We start from the raw sequence: 20061 nt of genomic DNA on the forward strand, positions 1-20061 counted from the left end.
ACAAGTAGAAATAAAAAAAAACCAAGATGCTAGCTAATTAGCATAACATTACTTGAGAATATACTAGACGTTGATAAAATTAAAGTATGTTGCACACACATACGCATCCATACATACACACATGCCAACCATGTACAAAAAAAAATATCTTTTTTAAAAAGCTTATCAAGCACTTTGCAGAGGACCAGCACTTTGCAGAGAGATCTGGGAAGACAGGAGACTGTGGGAGCGAAGACAGGACTAGCAAGGCATCTGGACCAACATTGAGCCTATCTGTGTGGCAAAATGGGTAGGCTGATTTATACAGGAGTCACTTCAGACTTTTCCTAGACCAAGGGGAATATTCACCACAGATATAGCTATGAATGTGCCTTCAGATGGCCTTGTAAGATCAGGGCAGCCACTATCACTAATATACCAGGTAAAACACGGAGAAAAGCAAAACTATAACCCTGATTTTTGGCACACGAAGTTCTGAGGTTTCAGTTCCTTGGAAGGGTCACAGGATCCCGGACCCGAGGAGCATCTCTGAGCCATGCTATCAATGACTGAGACCGGACCTAAACAACAAGGAGGAGATTCTGAATCAACTGGTGTTAGAGAAGTTCCTAATTGCATGCCACCAGAACTGCAGGCCTTAGTGAAGTAGAGTGGAGGGAAGAGCTGCAAAGACCTGAAAAAGATGCTGAGGGATGGGAAATGTCACAGTTGGTTCATAATCTACTCCCAAGGATAGGCATACCTTCTTCGAGATCCCAGTTTTGTGAAGGGTGAAGCTGCAGAGGATAAATTGGATCATAGGATTTGTCCCAACAGAGGACAGGCCAGCCGGGAGCTACAGAACTTCTCAGAGACTGAAGAGCCATCCACTAACAAGGAAGAGGACATTTTTCTGGGAGTAATTACTGAGAGGAGACAGCCAGACTACCTGAGATCAGACCAGAGCCTGAGGAGTGACTCAATTCCTGACTGGGAAGAGGCAGAGGCTTCTTTGTTTGTTGGTCAGGACCATCTAACACTGGGTCCTGCTGGTTCTCTCAGAGTAAAGGGTGCCGTGCTGTCCCAAGAAGATACTGTTTTGGATGCTGCGCCATCATTATTCACCCATATTCTGGATAGAGATTTAGCCTTGAATGGGGATCTTCAGGGTCTTTGTGGTTTCAACTTACAACTTCCCAAAGAGTGGCGTTTTATATGCACAATACAGAAGATGGGCTAGAGGCTGCTAATCTTGAGCCTGCTTACCCATAGCCTGTAGAGCAAGTTGACAGTCTTTCTGGCCAGACTCGGTTTCAGTGTACTGAATGCAAGAAGAGCTTTCTTTACAGGTCTCACTTTGACCTCTGTCAGAGTTCACACACAGGAGAGAGACCCTTCAAGTGCAACTTGCGCAACAAGGCCTTTCTACAGTCCTCTGACCTGAGAGTCTACCAGCATGTCCATACTCGGGAGAAGCCTTACATGTGTGCAGTCTGCGGAATGGAGTTTGCCCACAGGTCCACCTTGCGGGGCCACATTCTGGTTCACATGAAGGAGAATCCTTATGTGTGCAAGGATTGTGGGCAACGATTCAGCCACACGGGCAACCTCATTGTCCATTTCCGCATCCATTGCGACTTGAGACCCTACATCTGTAAGAAGTGTAGCATGGCTTTCCGACAGCAGGGGACTTGGAAACAATACATGAAAACCTGCTCAAGAAAGAGAAAGGCATCTGTGTAATTCTGGATCCATCCCCCCCCCCCCCCCCCCCGAAAGACTAATAGTGAAGTCTTTTCCCGGAGAAATGGAGGTTGGGTTGCCCTTATTCCATGACCACTTATCCCTTTATGGTCATTGTATAGAGTGTTCAATGGTGGTTTGTTTAACTATGCCCCGTGGATTTTCATTTGTTTGAGATAGGGGTAGAACATATATACTAAAAGTTAAATATTTTAAAATTAAATTTTTATTTAAGTTAAAAATAATAAATAAAAAGCTTATAGGGTTATCAAATTTTCCTTAAGCCCATGACCTATCTAATCTAAAATACTTAGCCAGGTATATGTTGTCTTGTATGGAATTCTTAAAGAATTAATAACAATATTCCATAAAACCCCCATGCTCATCGGTCACTCATCCCTTTTAATAAGAAACCATTAAAAGATAAAATATAAAAATAAAAATTTGCACTAATTTCAACCCAAGAAAATCTGAAAAAGTGGAAACCCAATGGAGTAGACATTCAAGGGGCAGATAGTACAGATTTCAATATATTTCTTGCATTCTTTTAAAAAAAAATCCAGGAGGGGCTTTGGGTAGAGATCAATGGTTTAAGGGCTTGCTTTACATCTGAGGACCTACAGTTGGATCCCTAGAACCCACGAAGTAAATAAACAAAAAATCCTGAGACTTATATAAAATTTCTCTGATTACTTTCTTAATACATACATAAATCAAAGATGATTTCCCATCTTTTAAATGTTTTATTATTCAACAATTTCCTAACAGCTTATAGTTCTAATGTACTTTGATCATTCTTATCTTCCACTGCATTCTGTCCTCCTATGAACAAATTGTTCTTCCCCCAAAGATCTGCACATATTTAATGCTCTTTGGTTGTGATTTGCTGACTTTAATTAGAGCATTGTGAATGATATTTGGTGGGAGTTTATTGGGCAAATAATGACATATCATATCTAGAAACATATCATATCTTTACAACACATTTTCCTATTCTGTTTCTCATACTTTTTTTTCTGTGATATTTCCTGAAATTTAGAACTCAATTTAGGGCTGATTATTAACCAATACTCTTTTCTTCTTTCTTTGTCCAAAGATGAATTTGTTTACTAATTATTGCCAACTCTACACAAAGCTTCTCCTACCAATCCTGTTAGTAGCATAAATCCGCTTCTGTAGTCATAAATGTTTAGAAGACAGTTCAACAGCATGTTCATTTACAATATGATAGTAGTTATTTCCCCATGACCTAAGATCTCCCTAGTTATTAAAGTTTTCTTGTGTTGTGTTGTGTTTTGTCTTGTTCTTAAGATTTTCACTCTTGGCAGACTCAGGCACATATATTCTGCTTTCAGAATTGTTTTGCAAATTGTACACAGACAAAAGTTAGAAGCTTTTTAATAAAAGAATTTGCATTTATAAATGATCTGTATTAGAATATAAGAAATCTCCAGTTATAATTATTACCCATGTTGTACAACAGATACCTTCTATTTTAGTTGCTAATAAAGGGCTACACAACTCAAAAAAAAACCCCCAAAAAACAAAAAAGATTTACACTAGAGAGGGGTGGGGCTCATGAAAAATCAAAAAACATTTGGTTATCCATACCATTGATGATTCTGTTCATCAATAAGAATGTTATGTCTGACAAGTTGGTATTGTAACTAGCAAGCATCACAATAAGTCTATTGCTGACTTTTCTCCCACAGAAGCCTGAATAGTAACTTCAAGTAATATGAAGACTGTGCATCAGGAAAGATGCTTCTAGCTGATCTACCTTCTCTTATGGATCTATAGCCTGAAAGCTTAGGCTGTTTTAAGCAATATGATTTTACTATCTTGTTAATAGTAGTAATCACGTGTCTAAGGGAATCTCTTGTTCTTCCTGATTTAAAAAAATCATAGGGGTATGAGATATATTACATACATATTATTGAAATATTTCTTTTTTAATAACCTATTTCTTCTAAGAATAGAATTTTCTCTCCATGCAGAGGGTTTTTACTCAAATCCTTTTCAAAGATATATTCTTAAATGATATTTCAGAATAGTCAGTCTCTGGGTGTTTTTATTGTTGCCATTCATTTTAAAGATCATGGATGATTATATATATGATTGAGATTTACCTTTTAATTTTACTATACATAAATTATCTAATGAGAAAATATGCAAATAGATACACATTTGATGAACCATATTACATAGAAAAATATTTATTAACAATATCTTAAATAAGAATCTTATACAAACCAAAGATCATACACAGGCTGGACCTAACCCCAGACATATAACATTTGGAATGTTAACTAATATATAGAATATAGAAGTAAGGAAAATTCCACAGTTTTTAAGGATATAAATTGATATAGTTGTATAAATGCATAAGGGGCTACTCCAGAGTGGAAAACAAAATTATACTAGAGTCCAAGAATCTTTTTTTTTCTTTTTTTAAATTAGGTATTTTCTTCATTTACATTTCCAATGCTATCCCAAAAGTCCCCCATACCTTCCCCTCCCCCACTCCTCTACCCATCCAATCCCACTTCTTGGCCCTGGTGATCCCCTGTATTGAGGCATATAAAGTTTGCACCACTGATGGCCGACTAGGCCATCTTCTGATACATATGCAGCTAGAGACATGAACTCCAGGGGGTACTGGTTAGCTCATATTGTTGTTCCACCTATAGGGCTTCAGATCCCTTCAGCTCCTTGGGTACTTTTTCTAGGTCCAAGATCTTAACACTGGATGTGCTCTAAAAGGTAAACTCAGTATCAGCAAGGGCTATTTGCACCACCACATTCCATTGCAACATTATTCACAGCAACCAAATACGGAATCAACCTGTGTGCATCTATTACAGATGAACAGATAGAGAAAATCAGACACCAACACATAATGACTAGACGAATGTAATGTACAAATCCAACTTCCGAGGGAGTCTCATTTTACAGATGCTACCAGGCACTGTATTGAACACTACACTTTAATCCTAAGGTAGCAGACTGGCATCTGTAACGTTCACCTGAAGAGTGGGTCTACGTTAGAAGAGTGCCACATCTGTTTCCCTTCTGCTTGGGACTCAGAGACTCAAGCTTCATCTCTTGATGTAAATATCACCATTCAAAAGGTGTAAAAAGAGGTTCCCTCATCTGCCGCATGATGTTGAGGCCTGAAATACCCAGCTATGTCATGGCCCCTCTGTCTGTCCATAGCATTAATAACACTTGTAATAAACTCCTTTCTCTCTAATACACCAACACAGCTTCCTCTTAAATCATTTATGTGCTTCTTCTATCTAACCATGATATGGAGGAGGAATGGAGGGAGGGAGAGGGAGAGAAGGAGGTAGCAAGGAATGAAGGGAGCAAGGAAGGAAGGAATGGAAGGAAAGATAAGAAAAACACTGGTTTCCTAAGGTTTCTAGAAGTATATATGAAATTATCTGGTATGGTGAAACTACAAAATAGTAGTGTACTTTCATTTCAAAGTAAATCTGAAGGAGCTTTGCTTTAGACAGATGCTGTTGAGTTTTAATATAAGTAATGATTTTGAGTCCACCCCTCTTTATTTGCAGCATGGCCGACTAGCCTGTTAATTCATGAATTACAATTAATATCTTCATATCTTGAGACCCTAACTCACAGAAATATGATAGTATGAAGTGATGTCCTTGAAACATAGTTCTTTCATAATAAAGATCCACCAGCAATTTGTTTTTTCTCAATATAGGATAGGAGAACAATAATCTCAATAAACCAGAGAGTATGAGTCCACCAGTCTTTGAAACAGCACATTCTGGGTTATAAACATCCCACTTTTTGATATTGAGATAAATTTTAGCTCAGAAAAAACTGTCAGGATATACACTTTGTATTAATATCTTATACCATGTCAACCAACATGGCAGAAAACCTCATATGGAACATTTCATAACATAAGCAAATTAGGATAGCACTGATATCCTAATATGTCAATTTTATGCATTTCATTGCCTTTTTCTGTTACAGTAATTAAAGACTATTTCATCATCATATTAATTTGTACTTTTTGGTGAAGTGAGTATGAGCTAAGTAGAAAGAAATCAACATAGTATAAGATGATGATCAAAATTACTATAAACTAATGTGATTGTAACCATTAACTCCATGAATGTATGAATTTGAAATTGCATTCTGTGGAGTTATTTGAAAATATTTATGACTGAAATAGAGCGTGAAAAAAAATGACTAAACTTGGGTATACATCAAAATTCTTCTTTAAACCTGAACCTGCAAATGCAATCCTCATTAATTCTCTAGTTTTAAATATCTCTAAATTATACTATATTGTGTTTACCAGTGTCCAATGACAAGCATTATTTGAATATTGTAGCACTGATGACTGTTGATATAGTTAAGCTATAATTACCTATATATAGATACCTTAAACCGAGTATCTGTCCTTGTTACTGGAATACCTATATAAAAGAATAAAAATGAGTTAGCATATTGTTTGACTACAAACAATGTATGTCTACTTCAATATCTTAATAAAAATTGGATTTAATGTAGTTTTATGTACTGTGTTTTCGACCTATATATTACTATTTTGATACTCAAAAATACAGTATTGATAATTTTGAAGACATGTACATTCCTCTGTTTGTTCGAAAGAATTGTGTTGTTTTGTAACCTTTATTTGTCCTGAAATAGGGATATCAATTTTGTTAATCTAATTAAGCCATACAGTACACATAAAAACATAATTTCAAGTTTTGTTAAAGTTGTTATATTATCTCATGGGAAAAGAATCATCAAGTAATCTAATTAACCGTTGGTGAAGAAAAGAGTCCATCAAAAGCAGAAGTTTATAATACTTAAGTCCCAGTAGTCTCAGAGTGAAAATAAAATGTCATCCACATAATTCATATGTCACTGATGAGAATAGAAAGATTCATCACAGGTAATGCTTGTTCTTTCTTCCTTCCTTTTTTATGTATTATTTATTTAGTAATCATTTTTATTTTTATATAATGTATCTTTCTTTGAGAAATGGAAGAATTGTTATTGTTTAATATGCAAGTAAACAACTCATGCAGTTAATTTTAAATTATAATATAGAGAGCAGTGACATTTTCTTGCTCATACTATGAGATTGAATTACTTCACTTGTTATTTGTATAATCACTTTAAAAAGAAATTACTTATTCATATTTTAATCAGAAGCCACTAGTAAATTACTATGTTTCCTATTGCTCTACAGTAATGATATGCATGTAAATTTGTGTTGTATTAGATAATAATACAGTTAGCTATCAAATAGTAATTACAGTATTTATGCAATAAATACTGTATTTAAGTCTAGTATAATTAAAAATCAGATTTCCATCCGCATACCAATATTTGCATACAAAGAGCAGACACACTTATAGAAGCCCCATGACATGTATATATACACATATGAGTACAAATACAAAAAGAGGACTAGATATCTGTAAGCTTAGAAAGTGTCATTGCACCTTTCTATTTACATTTAACAACAACTGGAAGCTGAGAACAAATGAAAAGCCACTGTACTTAGAAGAATTCTTGTTCTATGTTGCTTGATCTCATGTCTTTTTACTTTCCAAATGTTCTTTCAGGTGTCATTTGGAATCTGGTAAATTTTAAAAAGGGCTTACAAAAATTCTGACAAAGGAGTGAAGGCAAAATATATTTTATTATTAAATAATGCCTTGACAACATATTAGAATAATTTCAATTTATTGATTTATAAGCAACCACAATAATAGTGTTTGAATTATATTGTGTTTCTAAAGGCAATGAATATGGTTTTTTGATAAAAGAATAGATTCTGTTGCCATATATCTTCTGAGTTTTTGCTCTTTATTTTTGTATTACTTTGAATCAGGATAAATATTTAATTTATTCAAATATAGTCCCTAAGGGTAGGTAAGATTTGTCAAAATAACTCTTAATTAACTTTGTACAATTAAAAGAAAAACAAATATTAACAACCTACATTAAATATTTTATAATAATGTCTCCTTGAAAGGAATATTTTTCTGTGCTGTTTCCTGAAGACCAAGAGTTTACAGGAAAAAAATATATAATTATATATCATGACATGGTCATATAAGGAAACAATCTCTAACTTATCCTCCTTTTGATTATTTGGATGCAGTTTATAAAATAAAGAAGAATGGAGGTTGGAAACTGTTCAGCCACTGAATTTTTTCTCTTGGGAATTACCAATAATCCTGTGATCAAGGTGATTTTATTTACCACTTTTCTAATTGTTTATCTCATTATTCTTATTGAAAATCTTGGGATGATCATTTTGATAAGGATGAATTCCCAACTTCACACACCAATGTACTTTTTCCTCAGCCACCTCTCTTTCTCTGATATCTGTTATTCTACTGCAGTTGGACCCAAGATGTTGGTGGGCCTTATATCAAAGAACAATTCAATTCCATTTATTGACTGTGCTGTGCAGTTCTTTATCTTCTGCATTTTTACCGATGCTGAATGTGGGCTGTTGGCAGTGATGGCTTTTGACAGGTATAAGGCCATCAGCAACCCCTTGATGTATGCAGTAGATATGTCCAGAGTGGTGTGCTATCAGCTCCTGGCTGTGGTTTATCTGGTTGGAATGGTAGATGCTTTGACACATACAACATTGACATTTCACTTGTGTTTCTGTCAGTCCAAAGAAATCAACCATTTTTTCTGTGATGTTCCTCCTCTCCTATTACTATCTTGCTCAGATACAGAGGTCAATGAACTAGTCATATTCACCCTATTTGGGTTTATTGAGCTGAGCACCATCTCTGGAGTTCTGGTCTCTTACTGTTATATCATCTCATCAGTTTTGAAGATTCGGTCTGCTGAAGGCAGGTTCAAAGCATTCTCCACCTGTACCTCCCATCTAACTGCTGTTGCGATTTTCCAGGGAACAATGCTCTTCATGTATTTCCGGCCAAGTTCTGCTTACTCCCTGGATCAAGACAAAATTACCTCATTATTCTATACTCTTGTGATCCCCATGCTCAACCCATTGATTTACAGCCTCAGGAATAAGGATGTTAAAGCAAGTGTAAAAAAGTCCCTGAAAAGTAGAATTTCATTTTAAGCCAATAGTTGTATGTCACATATGCATATACATTTCAATATAAATACATAAGCAGATATTTGTTTCTACAAATCATGTATTTTATAGATCTAAGGCTCAAGTGGCTGTTTATTATAATGTATACTTTAGTAGCTGCTTCTTAGAAATCATTTGTAGTTTTAAAAACTATTCTGCATTTCATTATATTATATGTACAGGTGTGTGCATGGGCTGTTTTCTTTTCATTTTTTTAATACTATGAACTTGAAAGGCAGAGAATATGTTTGCAACTATGCACCCAGGAAAAACAGACTATAACATATGCACCTTTACCTTCACTCCTATACACTAAGAAGGAAATAATGAAGAACTATAGATAAAATGATTAACTGCAGAGGCAGAAGCTAGAACTGTACATGCTGGTATGGACATACAAGCCATATAAATGAAGGAATAGAAGAGAAGAGTCAGAGATGTGATGAGCAAACAGCAAAAAGCCTCTAACCTTCATTTGCTGGGAGTAGGGTGAGTATTTACACTGCAGTTTTGACAATTTTGTCCTCTATTAAATAGGACTACTTAAACGTCTATGCACTCTTTAAATTTTTTCATGTATTTTTAGAAAAAATAAAGCAGAATTATTTTGTATTTTTAATAAAAAAATTGTCTAACTAGGGTCAATTATATTACAGTACATAATTGAAAACAAGTAACGATTATTTTGGCCATCACACCATACAAGAATGATAAACATTGTATGTAATGAATGTGACAGTTCTGCTGATTTGATAATCCTACAATGTACATCCAGCTCTTTATATTATATTGTAGTTTAAGAATTTATATAATATTGAATCAACTAAAGACAAAACAATAGAAAATACAAAAATGAGAAGCAAGAAGCACCAGTGTTGTCAAGCCTGCCCATCAAATATCTCTACCTTGCATCTTTACTCAGCTTGTCAATCTCTTTTGTCTTTTCCAGTTATGATTTAATATGCACTTCTCTAATATTTTACTCTGAAGAGCATTGCTCTCTGTACACTGTTGTATGTATTTTTAAACTTGCCTTCTCAGTGTAGATTTCCAATATTCCTGGATTAAAACCAGAAATGGTATTAGTACTATAAATGGCACTCAATTACCTGCACTATGGATAATACATAAAACAGAAAAATAAAAACTTGTAGTCTCATTGTGATTATTGAATCAAAACTGATTATTTCAAATAAAAACTTCAGTGATACATTGTTCTTTGAATATGTACTTTATTGTTTAAGAACACATTATGGAGTGATTATAGTTTGTAAGTCAGTGACTATATAAAGAACAAGTCTTCTTTTTTATTATTTTTTAGAGAATAAGTCTTAATTCTAAAAATAGAATTCATCTAGGGCCCCTTTGAACAAGCCATAGGAATATATTATTTTAATGATTTTGCTTGACCTTGTAAGCATATCTAATAAGTTTGAACTGAAACAAGAGAATATTAACGAGAACACATATGAATATCATGCTTAAATATTTATGTCTAAAATTAGGAGATAAAGTAAGAAAGGTTTTGATATCTCAAAATTTTTGATAACTAAAGTTTAAAAAGTAATCAAGTATTAATTAATTGGACTTAGAAGAGTCATAGCCTATACAGGAATTAAATTGAACATTTCATTTTTTTATTTTGATTTTATAAAAATTGCAATGGGAATGAATGTCACCAGGCTTTCATCCATGTGCAGTTTTCATGTTCATAACCAACCCATTCTTCCATTCTCTAATTTTCTCCTTTTCACACACATGAAGAAGAGCAAGTAAGAGAAAGTAGAGCTATGAATATGTGATAGGGACTGCACAGTAGGTACACATCATGTGCCTGTTTCTATTCTCAATTATCATTTCTTCTACTTTGTCACTGAATACATGAGTATTATGTATTTTGAGGTTAAGCTTGGACACTTCCTTACAACAAATAAGCACAGAAGCATATAAGTGTTGTATGTTTTATATCCTATAGTGCTAAATGTGTAAGTGGAATTCCTGTTTTTATATTAGAAGCAATTGCTTTTGCTGTCTGGTGATTCCTTCCTTTGTAATTATTCTCTAAACTAGACATTCAATGTGGCCTGAGGGACTGTGCTATTTAACCTACCATTCTTTTCCTTCTTCACCTTCTTCTTCTTTGCCTCCTCCTTTTCCTCCACCTTCTTATTTATTTATTTATTTATTTATTTATTTATTTATTTATTTAAAACTCCAGATTGTATTCCCTTCCTGGTCCACCCTCTGACTGTTCCACATCCCCTACCTCCTCCCTACCGCCCTGTCTCCACAAGGATATCCCCACCCTCAACCCCACCTGACCTCTAAACTCCTTGGGGACTCCAGACTTTAGAGACTTAGGTGTATCTTCTCTGACTAAACCCAGACCCAGAAGTCCTCTATTTTATATGTGTTGGGGGCCTCACATCAGCTGATGTATGCTGCCTGGTTGAGGGTGCAGTTAATTGAGGTCCAGGTTAATTGAGATTGCTGCTCCTCCTACAAGGTTGCCCTCCTCCTCAGCTTTTTCAAGTTTTCCCCTAATTCAACTACAGGGGTCAGCAGTATCTGTCCATTGGTTGGGTGCAAATATCTGCATTTGACTCTTTTAGCTGCTTGTTGGGTCTTTCAGAGGGCAGTCATGATATGCCCATTTTTGTGAGCAATCCATAGCCTCAGTAATAGTATGAGATCTTGGGGGTCTCTCCTTGAGCTGGATGCCACTTTGGGCCTGTACCTGAATATTCTTTTCCTTTGCCTCTTCTCTATTTCCATCCTTGCTGTTCTTCAGACAGGAACAATCATGGGTCAGAATTTTGACCGTGGGATGGCAACCCCATCCCTCACTTGATGCCCTGTCTTTCTGCTGGAGGAGGGCTCTACAAATTCCTTCTCCCCATTATAGGACATTTCATCTAATGGCCCTCTCTTTGAGTCCTGAGAGTTTTCTCACCAGGTGTCTGGTACATTGAAGAGAGTTAGCCCAACCTCCTACCACCCAAGGTTGCATGCTTTCATTCTTTCTGCTGGCCGTCAAGTATTTCAGTTCTTTTCCCCAACCCAAAAGCCAACCATGTTCCCTTCTCAGCCCACTCTATCCCCTTTCCCTCCTAGATCCCTTCCTTCTTCTGCCCTTGTAGTGGCTTTCTTCTCCATCCCAAGTGGTACTATGTCATCCTTACTTGGCCCCTTCAGCTTGTTGATCTTTCTGAGTTCTATGGACTGTATCTTGTGTATTCTGTATTTTTTTGTTAATATCCACTTATTAGTGAGTATATACTGTGCATGTCCTTTTGAGTCTCAGTTACCACATTTAGATTAATATTTTCTAGTTCCATTTACTTGCCTGCAAAACTCAGGATACCATTGTTCTGAATAGCTGAGCAGTTTTCCATTGTTTAAACGAACCAGATTTTCTGTATCCGTTCTCTGGTGTGACATCTGTGTGGTTTCCAGCTTCTGTCTATCCCCAACAAGGCTTCTATGAACATAGTAGAACATGTGCCCCTGTGTCATGGTGGAGCATCTTTTGGGTATATTCCCAAAAGTGGTATAGTTGGGTCTTAATGTGGATCTATGTGTAATTTTCTGAGGAACCTCTTATTAATTTCCAGAGTGGTTGTACCAGTTTGCAACCGTACCAGCAATGGAGGAGTGTTACTCTTTTACCACATCCTTGCCAACATGTTCTGTCTCATGAGGTTTTTATCTTTTTTTTTTAATTAGGTATTTACTTCATTTACATTTCCAATACCATCCCAAAATTCCCCCGTACAATCCCCTCCCCACTCCCCCACCCACCCACTTCCACTTCTTGGCCCTGGCGTGCCCCTGTACTGGGCATATAAAGTTTGCAAGACCAAGGGGACTCTCTTTCCAATGATGGCCAACTAGGCCATCTTCTGATACATATGCTGCTAGAGACAAGAGCTTGGTGTGTGTGGGGGTACTGGTCAATTCATATTGTTGTTCCACCTATAAGGTTGCAGTTCCCTTTAGCTCCTTGGGTACTTTCTCTAGCTCCTCCATTGGGGGCCCTGTGATCCATCCAATAGCTAACTGTGAGCATCTGTTGTGCCCATCTCGTCCAGCAAGGAAAATGCAACATGGTCAGATTCTTCTCAACAGCTTTATTATAGGAACGCCTCGATGCTGCTACGGGAACCCCGGGAACCCATGGAGGACTCCTTATATATACCCCAGCACAGGTTGTGTCCTCCTGGGATTGGTCAGTCTGCTGGCACCTTAATTTGCATGCACCCACTGGGGAGGGGTTGGCTCCAGATTTGGGCTAGCACCAGTGCAGTGGTGTTGTTTACAGCCATGGTGTACTGGAAACCATCTTTTAGGCATCAGCTGCCTACATGCATCCACTTCTGTGTTTACTAGGCCCCGGCATAGCCACACAAGAGAACATTCTGATTTGTTTAAGGTAGAATCTCAAGGTAGTTTTGATTTGCATTTCTCTGATCACTAAGGTCTTTGAACTTTTCTTTAGGTGTTTCTCAGACATTTGAGATTCCTCTCTTGTGAACTCTCAGTATAGTTCTATACCCTACTTTTTGGATTGTATTGTATGGTTTTTTTTTTTTTTTTTTGGTGGTTAGCTTCTTGAGCTCTTTATACATTTTGGATATTAGCTCTCCATAGGATGCCTGTTTAGTGAAGATTTTTTTCCCAGTCTGTAGGTTGCCAATTTCTCTTATTGGCTATATCTTTTGCCTTATAGAAACTTTCCAGTTTCATGATGTAACATTTATCAATTCTTGATATTATATCATCAAATATAAATATTTAGATTTCTGAAATCTCACAGAACAAAAGACCAGAAACTAGTCCCAGTGGATACAAATTGATCAATTCTACCCAATATAATTCATTTTTAAATCTTACAGAGTATCCTGTCATATTGCATCTCATTGAAATGGTTGCTGAGTTTTATTTTCAATTGAGATTTTGGTGCAGAAGTAGTGATATTTAAAGAAATATATTGTTAATGTGTACATATAAAACCTACAAATACTTATTAACATGTAAAATCTAAAATCATCCATATTCATTTGTAGGATCTCACAGTGACATTTAATCTTCTCAAGTTTCTTTACAAAATCAATATTTAGGTTATGCATATAAAGTTAAATAATACAAAACTAAGATTCATAAATATCCTTGGTTGTGAAGACTCGGTAGCTAAATCATCCCAAGCATGATGACCTGAGTTAAATCACTGGAGCCATATAATAACAGAAGAAAACCAAAAAGACATCTGAACTTTACCAGCACATCATAGCAAGTACAGGTACAGACAAAAGGGGATGAATTTTAAAGATATGATCTATCCTGTGTAGAGACTGGGGAAGGGGTTCCTGATGATCCACATCTAGCTTAGAAGATGATGGGAGCTAATGACTGCTACATTAAAAAAATTTATGAGAGGTGGAAAATATGTCAGGTGGGAAAACTAAGAATATGGAAAGAGAGAGAGAGAGAGAGAGAGAGAGAGAGAGAGAGAGAGAGAGAGAGAGAGAGAGATTATGGTGTAGCGATATGACAAAGATGGATTATACCAATGTATGTGATTAAAAATTTTAAATTTTCCAGGTATCTAACCTCCCATACTATATTCATACTACTGAAATATAGTGGTTTTTCTATAGATCAGAACTGTTCTAATTTTTTCAAACACAATATTTCCTATCTTCATGTCCAGACAGATTGGACTGATTTTCATTAGCACCAGCAGCAGCCTTTGAACTCACTTGCCAATAAACTTTGATTCAGGTCTGGAAAGATAACTTAGTGGTTAGGCTGGTGAGTTGGCTCAGTGGTTAAGAGTATTGACTGCTCTTTCAGAGGTCCCGAGTTCAATTCCCAGCAACCACATGGTGGCTCCCAACCATCTGTAATGAGATCCAATCTCTTCTTCTGATGTGTTTTCTGGTTTGTCTGAAGTGGGCAAACGTGTACTAACATAAAATAAATACATAAATAAATCTTTTAAAAAATTGATTTAGTGCCATTTTTCTGAAGTAAGGACTTTATTTCAGTCTATGATTAATATGTATAGAAGTATAACTGCCTTTAGGAGGTCCAATTATATTTATATATACTTTGTGTTTTACTTTGTGTTTACCTTGCTTCTTTGTTTCTAATGTATTAAAATTTGACATTAATTCTTTTCACCTCAGGATTAAAACATAACATTCCCCATTAAAATGCAAATGTTTTTCTGAAGTTACTTGAACTAATCAGTTTTTAACCATGTATTTTTCTCATTCTCTGGGCTTAATAGCGACATGGAAGTGAATCATTTGTCATGGCAAGATTGTTCCTTAGAAAAGTTTAGATGCTGTCAGAGTATATGGTAGACTGTGAAAGTATGTGTCCCAAGAAAGAAAAACATAGGAGATAAAGTGAGTTAAACAAACAAAAAAAAAGAAGTAGACTAGTATGACTATAAACAACCTATACATGTTTCACACACTTAACAAACTATAGAGTAACATGCTCTATTTGGTTAACATGGTTTCAAACTATAGGTAATTACTTGCCACATTTCTATGAGGAATGCATTGGGCATTTTAATACAATAATCATCTTACCAAAATATAGTACATGGCATTAAAGTTGTCATTGAAATTAGTTGTGAAATACATACAACCATAGAAGTTTATATTGGGAGCATGTTAATGCTTTATATAGCCAATTGAAAGCAACATAATAGCAATGACATAATAGAGACAATCTTAGCTGGGTTTCAGTAGAAACATGAAGCTTTCAAAGTATTATGTTACCTGAACTCTTATGTTCCTTGAACATTGTTTCTATTGTACATGCCATTCACATACAAGTGAATGACACATTAAAAGTAACCAGGAAGAGTTAATATACATGAAAACAGAATCAACAACATAAATCAACAACAGATGTTTTAAAATGATTTTTCATTTCACTTTATACCTATACAGTGTGGTAATTAATTTCGGTCCCATTTCCAAGGCTTTGTTCTGTGAATGCATTTTAGGAAGACCATTTTTTTTTCATGTTTGTCTTTGCGGATATACAGCAATGTATCATGTTTTTATTTTATATCATTAAATTGTTTGCCTTATTTTCTGAAGAATTTTCTCTTGCTAATTAGATATAAAAACTGGTACTACTAATCTAGTCAGGGTTAGAAATCTTTGTTAACAGTTGAAGCAGGAGTGGGTGGGTTGGGGAGCAGGGCACAGGAGGGTATAGGGGGTTTGGGGATAACATTTGAAATGTAAATGAAGAAAATATTTAATAAAAAAAGAAGTGAAAAAAGTTGAAGCCATGACCTTGGCTATGTTAAACTGGTACAATAACACAGAGCTAAAGACCTAAACTAAGAACAATTAACTCTTCTAGGAAAAAACAAGTTTATTTGATTGTGCATAACCCTGCTAGTATGAAATACTACATGATGAACCATATAACTATAATCATTTATTTCTGAATGACTAATTAGTAAGTATCTGTGTTCAAGCACAGGATTGGCGATAATCATGTTGATTCACTCAATTTTTGGACCTTTGGGCAACCATATATTCTTCCATGAATGCATCAATAGTCTATACATAATTTCACACTTCCAATATTTGTACTGTTAGTTTTATTTGTATTTCAAATGAATTATATAAGCAAAAAGAAATTGTTCCATGCAGCAGATATGAATTCAAATCTGTATCTTATTTACATTAATAGTTATGGATATCAACTCTTGGAGAGTTAATGTAAGATTTATATACTGTCATGTGTAATATTATTCAAGAGAATGCATACTATCATATCAAACCACATACAAAGGATCCTTAGTGTTTAAAGTAAAGGTGGTAATGTTCAAATAATAATGGCATGAAGTACAGGTGTCACAATCCCTGTTCTCTTAAAATCCATGCATCTAGTTGGTCATAATCAACCTATAACTGCTAGCTTCAGGCCCCAAATGAAAATCTGTACAGCAAGAAAATCTTACTATGAAAATCTTACTATGGAGCTAGGTTTCTTTTTTCTACCTTCAGTCCTGTGCATAAAATTTTATGTGGTGACCCATGCAATACATTTAATATTCCCCCTAGGCTTTAACTACAAAGTTATCTAAATCTCAGACTCTACATTCCAAAGCACAGTTGGGTAACAAGTCTAAAGCAGTATATTTCATATTAGCTTATATAGTTCTTGCCTAAGAGGCAGGATTGAATGCCACAGTGACCTATAAAGAATCATGATCTATCAGGCAGTTCAAAGAATATTTACTCTTGGCTATTCAAGCTGAAATATTTACTGCATTCAAGATAAAGTTGCCAACCTCTGTGTTTTCCATGTCTCTACTATATTATGGATCTATTTGGGAAAACTATTCCTTATAAAATATTCTCTACTTTAGTGAATAGGAACCTAGTATAGAATCAAAACTTGCCATTTTTAGTGTCATGATTCTTTTAATTTAATTTATCCTCTCATATTTGGCTTATTTCTTTTCTGCTATTCCTGCAAAACACTTAGTATTTGTCCCCCAAAAGAGCCAAATAAATCATCATCAACTAATTTTTGATTCCAGTTCCTGTCTGTACCCTAATGACCACAAATGCCCCTGATAATTTTATCACCATAACTAGAGATCAATAATTTAAAGACCACCTGATCACTAAAACATATATTTTATGAAAATTGAAGTTATACAGCATATACAAATATTCATAAAATTTGTACTCTATTGTTTAGGAAAAACATATTGGGTAATATCTTACTAAATATACCTGTATTGAAAGGTCCATTCATAAGAATTATGTCAAAACAGTACAAGAGGAAAATTTACACTTTGAATCTCAAAGTTATATAAACTAAATTAAAAGTGACCAATAGTAAACTGATATTTATTTCTTAAAAAAAAAAAAACCACTCAGGTTTTACACTGAGGCAGACACTGTCATCAAAACCATGGGATTAATTGGTGAACAGGAAGGAGTAGCTATGGAAGTGGGAGACAACACAGTTCATAGCTAGCAAGGTAGAAAGCATAGACAAGATTCAAAAGTAAACAAAATCTTTTATATCAATCATTCAGTTAAAATTTAAAACACAAATTGTCTTCTGTCATTCAATGTGTGCTCAGAAAAAAGTTTAATATTGGAGGATTTAAATGTTTGTTTTATCTGAACAAATAAGCTACAATGAGTTTATAGTACTTGCAATTCAAAAGGAAAAGAGAAAAAGTATGAAGCAATATTTTTCATACTAAGGTGATTATTATGATGCAAGACTCCCCCTGATCTGCCCCATTGTCACAAACTTTATGAGTGAAAAATAAGAAAGAAACAAAGAAGAATATATTGTGAGGTTAGGAGGATCTGGGAAGAGTTGGAGGAGTAAATCTGATATAACCGCATTATAATATACTCTTACAACAATAAGAAAAGTTGGATTTGCTATTGAAAATTGTGGGGAAAACTTAGCATGAAAGTCAATGAAATTAACTCAAAAAGCAATCTTACATGGAAAAAATACAAAGCATAGAAACTTTAAAAATTACAGTGAAAGTCAGAAATAACAGTGAAGATGCCCAGTTTCCAGTTTCACTGGACTTTCTTTCTTAATGTAACCTCATTATACATACAGTTGTGGAAACAAAATATTTAAGTGATTTTTGCAAATTTAGAAGAAAAAAAACTAATGAAATTTGCTAATGTTGTGAAGCCCATCTTTACTTACCTAAGAAAATGATTTCTTGCTCATAATTTTCCTAAAAGCAAATTTGACATCTTTGTTCCTGAGACTATATATCAAGGGATTAAGCATGGGTATAATCAATGTATAGAACACAGAAGTCATTTTGTCAATATCCATCGAATGTCCTGTACTAGGACGCAAATAAATGAAAATCAGAGTGCCATGATAAATAGTAACTACTGTCAGGTGAGAAGCACAAGTAGAGAACCCTTTCTTTCTTCCCTCTGAAGAACCTGTTTTAAGAATGGCCACTATAATATACATGTAGGAGAGCAGAACAGCAAGAAGAGACACAGCTTCCACCAAACTTGCAAACACCACCAGTATAATGTCATGTGTGTACGTATCAGTGCAAGACAGAGAGAAGAGTGGAGAGATATCACAAAAGAAATGATTAATTTCTTTGGAGCAGAATGACAACTGGAAAGTGTTAGTAGTATGGATTATTGAACTCATAGTTCCACCCAAGAATGCTCCAAATGCCAGCTGAGTACAGACTCTTTTGGACATAATTACAGTATAAAGCAGGGGATTACAGATTGCAATGTACCTGTCATAAGCCATGGCAGCCAAAAGGAAAGATTCTGTATCAACCAGAGAGCAGAAAAAATACAACTGTGTAGCACAGCCATTGTAAGAAATCACCTTCTTGTCAGAAATCAGATCCACAAGTAATTTGGGGGCAATGACAGAAGAATAGCATGCATCTATAAAGGACAGCATACAGAGGAAAAAGTACATGGGAATGTGTAAATTAGGACTGAGTGTGATCAATAAGATCATGCCAATATTCCCCATCAGAGTAATGAAGTAGATGAAGAAAAACACAGCAAATAGGAGACTCTGGAGCTCTGGATGATCACTGAATCCCAGGAGATAGAATTCAGTCTTCACAGTGCTGTTCTCCAGACTCATTATTTGTAGAAATTTTGGTTTCTGCATCCCAGGTAGAATAAAAATGTAATAAACATGTAGATAAATTTAAAATTCAATAGAAAAGTGATTTATAATCTACCTCATTTGTATGGAATAAGAATAATAGCAGACTAAATAAATTTTCCAACTTGATGCTAAGTTATAATTTATAATGTCTTGTTAAAGTTTTTATTCTTCATTTTCATCATTACATTGTAGGTTTCGCTAAATATGGATGACAGCTTACTTTTAATTTCATTAGCTTTCTACCATCATTGTCAAATGGTTACTCAGTGTGCTGTTTTACAGCTGTGAACCAATTTGTCAGTTACCTGTATTTCGTCTCATCAATTGCTATAGTAGATAAAAATATCTCAGTTCCAGAATAGTCAACAAAAGAGCAGAGGGATTTGTTTTCACTTTAGAATATGGTTTCCAGGTGATGAACAAAGGATGTCCTCAGGGTTATTCAGTTACCATGAATAACACAAAATAAAATAAAACAAAATAAAAACTAGGAATAATTGTGCAGTGAGTAT

The 20061-nt window shown here is 35.1% G+C and overlaps 3 protein-coding genes across 3 annotated transcripts; 2 read left to right on the plus strand and 1 right to left on the minus strand.

Annotated features, from left to right (window-relative positions):
* Nucleotides 1-1155: 1155 nt before the first annotated feature.
* Nucleotides 1156-1722, plus strand: LOC110306509 (zinc finger and SCAN domain-containing protein 5B-like). Its single transcript, XM_021178635.1, is given in 1 exon segment — nucleotides 1156-1722. A coding segment is annotated over 1 exon segment (528 nt). The 5' UTR covers nucleotides 1156-1194.
* A 6063-nt stretch (nucleotides 1723-7785) lies between these two features.
* LOC110289921 (olfactory receptor 5W2-like) lies at nucleotides 7786-8839 on the plus strand. The gene has a single exon (XM_021156329.1). The coding sequence runs from the start codon at nucleotides 7907-7909 to the stop codon at nucleotides 8837-8839; it is 933 nt and encodes a 310-aa protein (XP_021011988.1). The 5' UTR covers nucleotides 7786-7906.
* A 9750-nt stretch (nucleotides 8840-18589) lies between these two features.
* On the minus strand, nucleotides 18590-19549 carry LOC110290458 (olfactory receptor 5I1-like). Its single transcript, XM_021157005.1, has one exon. The coding sequence runs from the start codon at nucleotides 19547-19549 to the stop codon at nucleotides 18590-18592; it is 960 nt and encodes a 319-aa protein (XP_021012664.1).
* Between the last annotated feature and the right edge of the window lie 512 nt (nucleotides 19550-20061).

The sequence above is a fragment of the Mus caroli genome, chromosome 2 (assembly GCF_900094665.2).
Source record: "Mus caroli chromosome 2, CAROLI_EIJ_v1.1, whole genome shotgun sequence".
Lineage (NCBI taxonomy): Eukaryota > Metazoa > Chordata > Mammalia > Rodentia > Muridae > Mus > Mus caroli.

Bases quoted from the DNA above. Each gene is read 5' to 3' on its own strand.
- LOC110289921 (XM_021156329.1), top strand. From the start codon at position 7,907: ATGGAGGTTGGAAACTGTTCAGCCACTGAATTTTTTCTCTTGGGAATT.
- LOC110290458 (XM_021157005.1), bottom strand. From the start codon at position 19,549: ATGCAGAAACCAAAATTTCTACAAATAATGAGTCTGGAGAACAGCACT.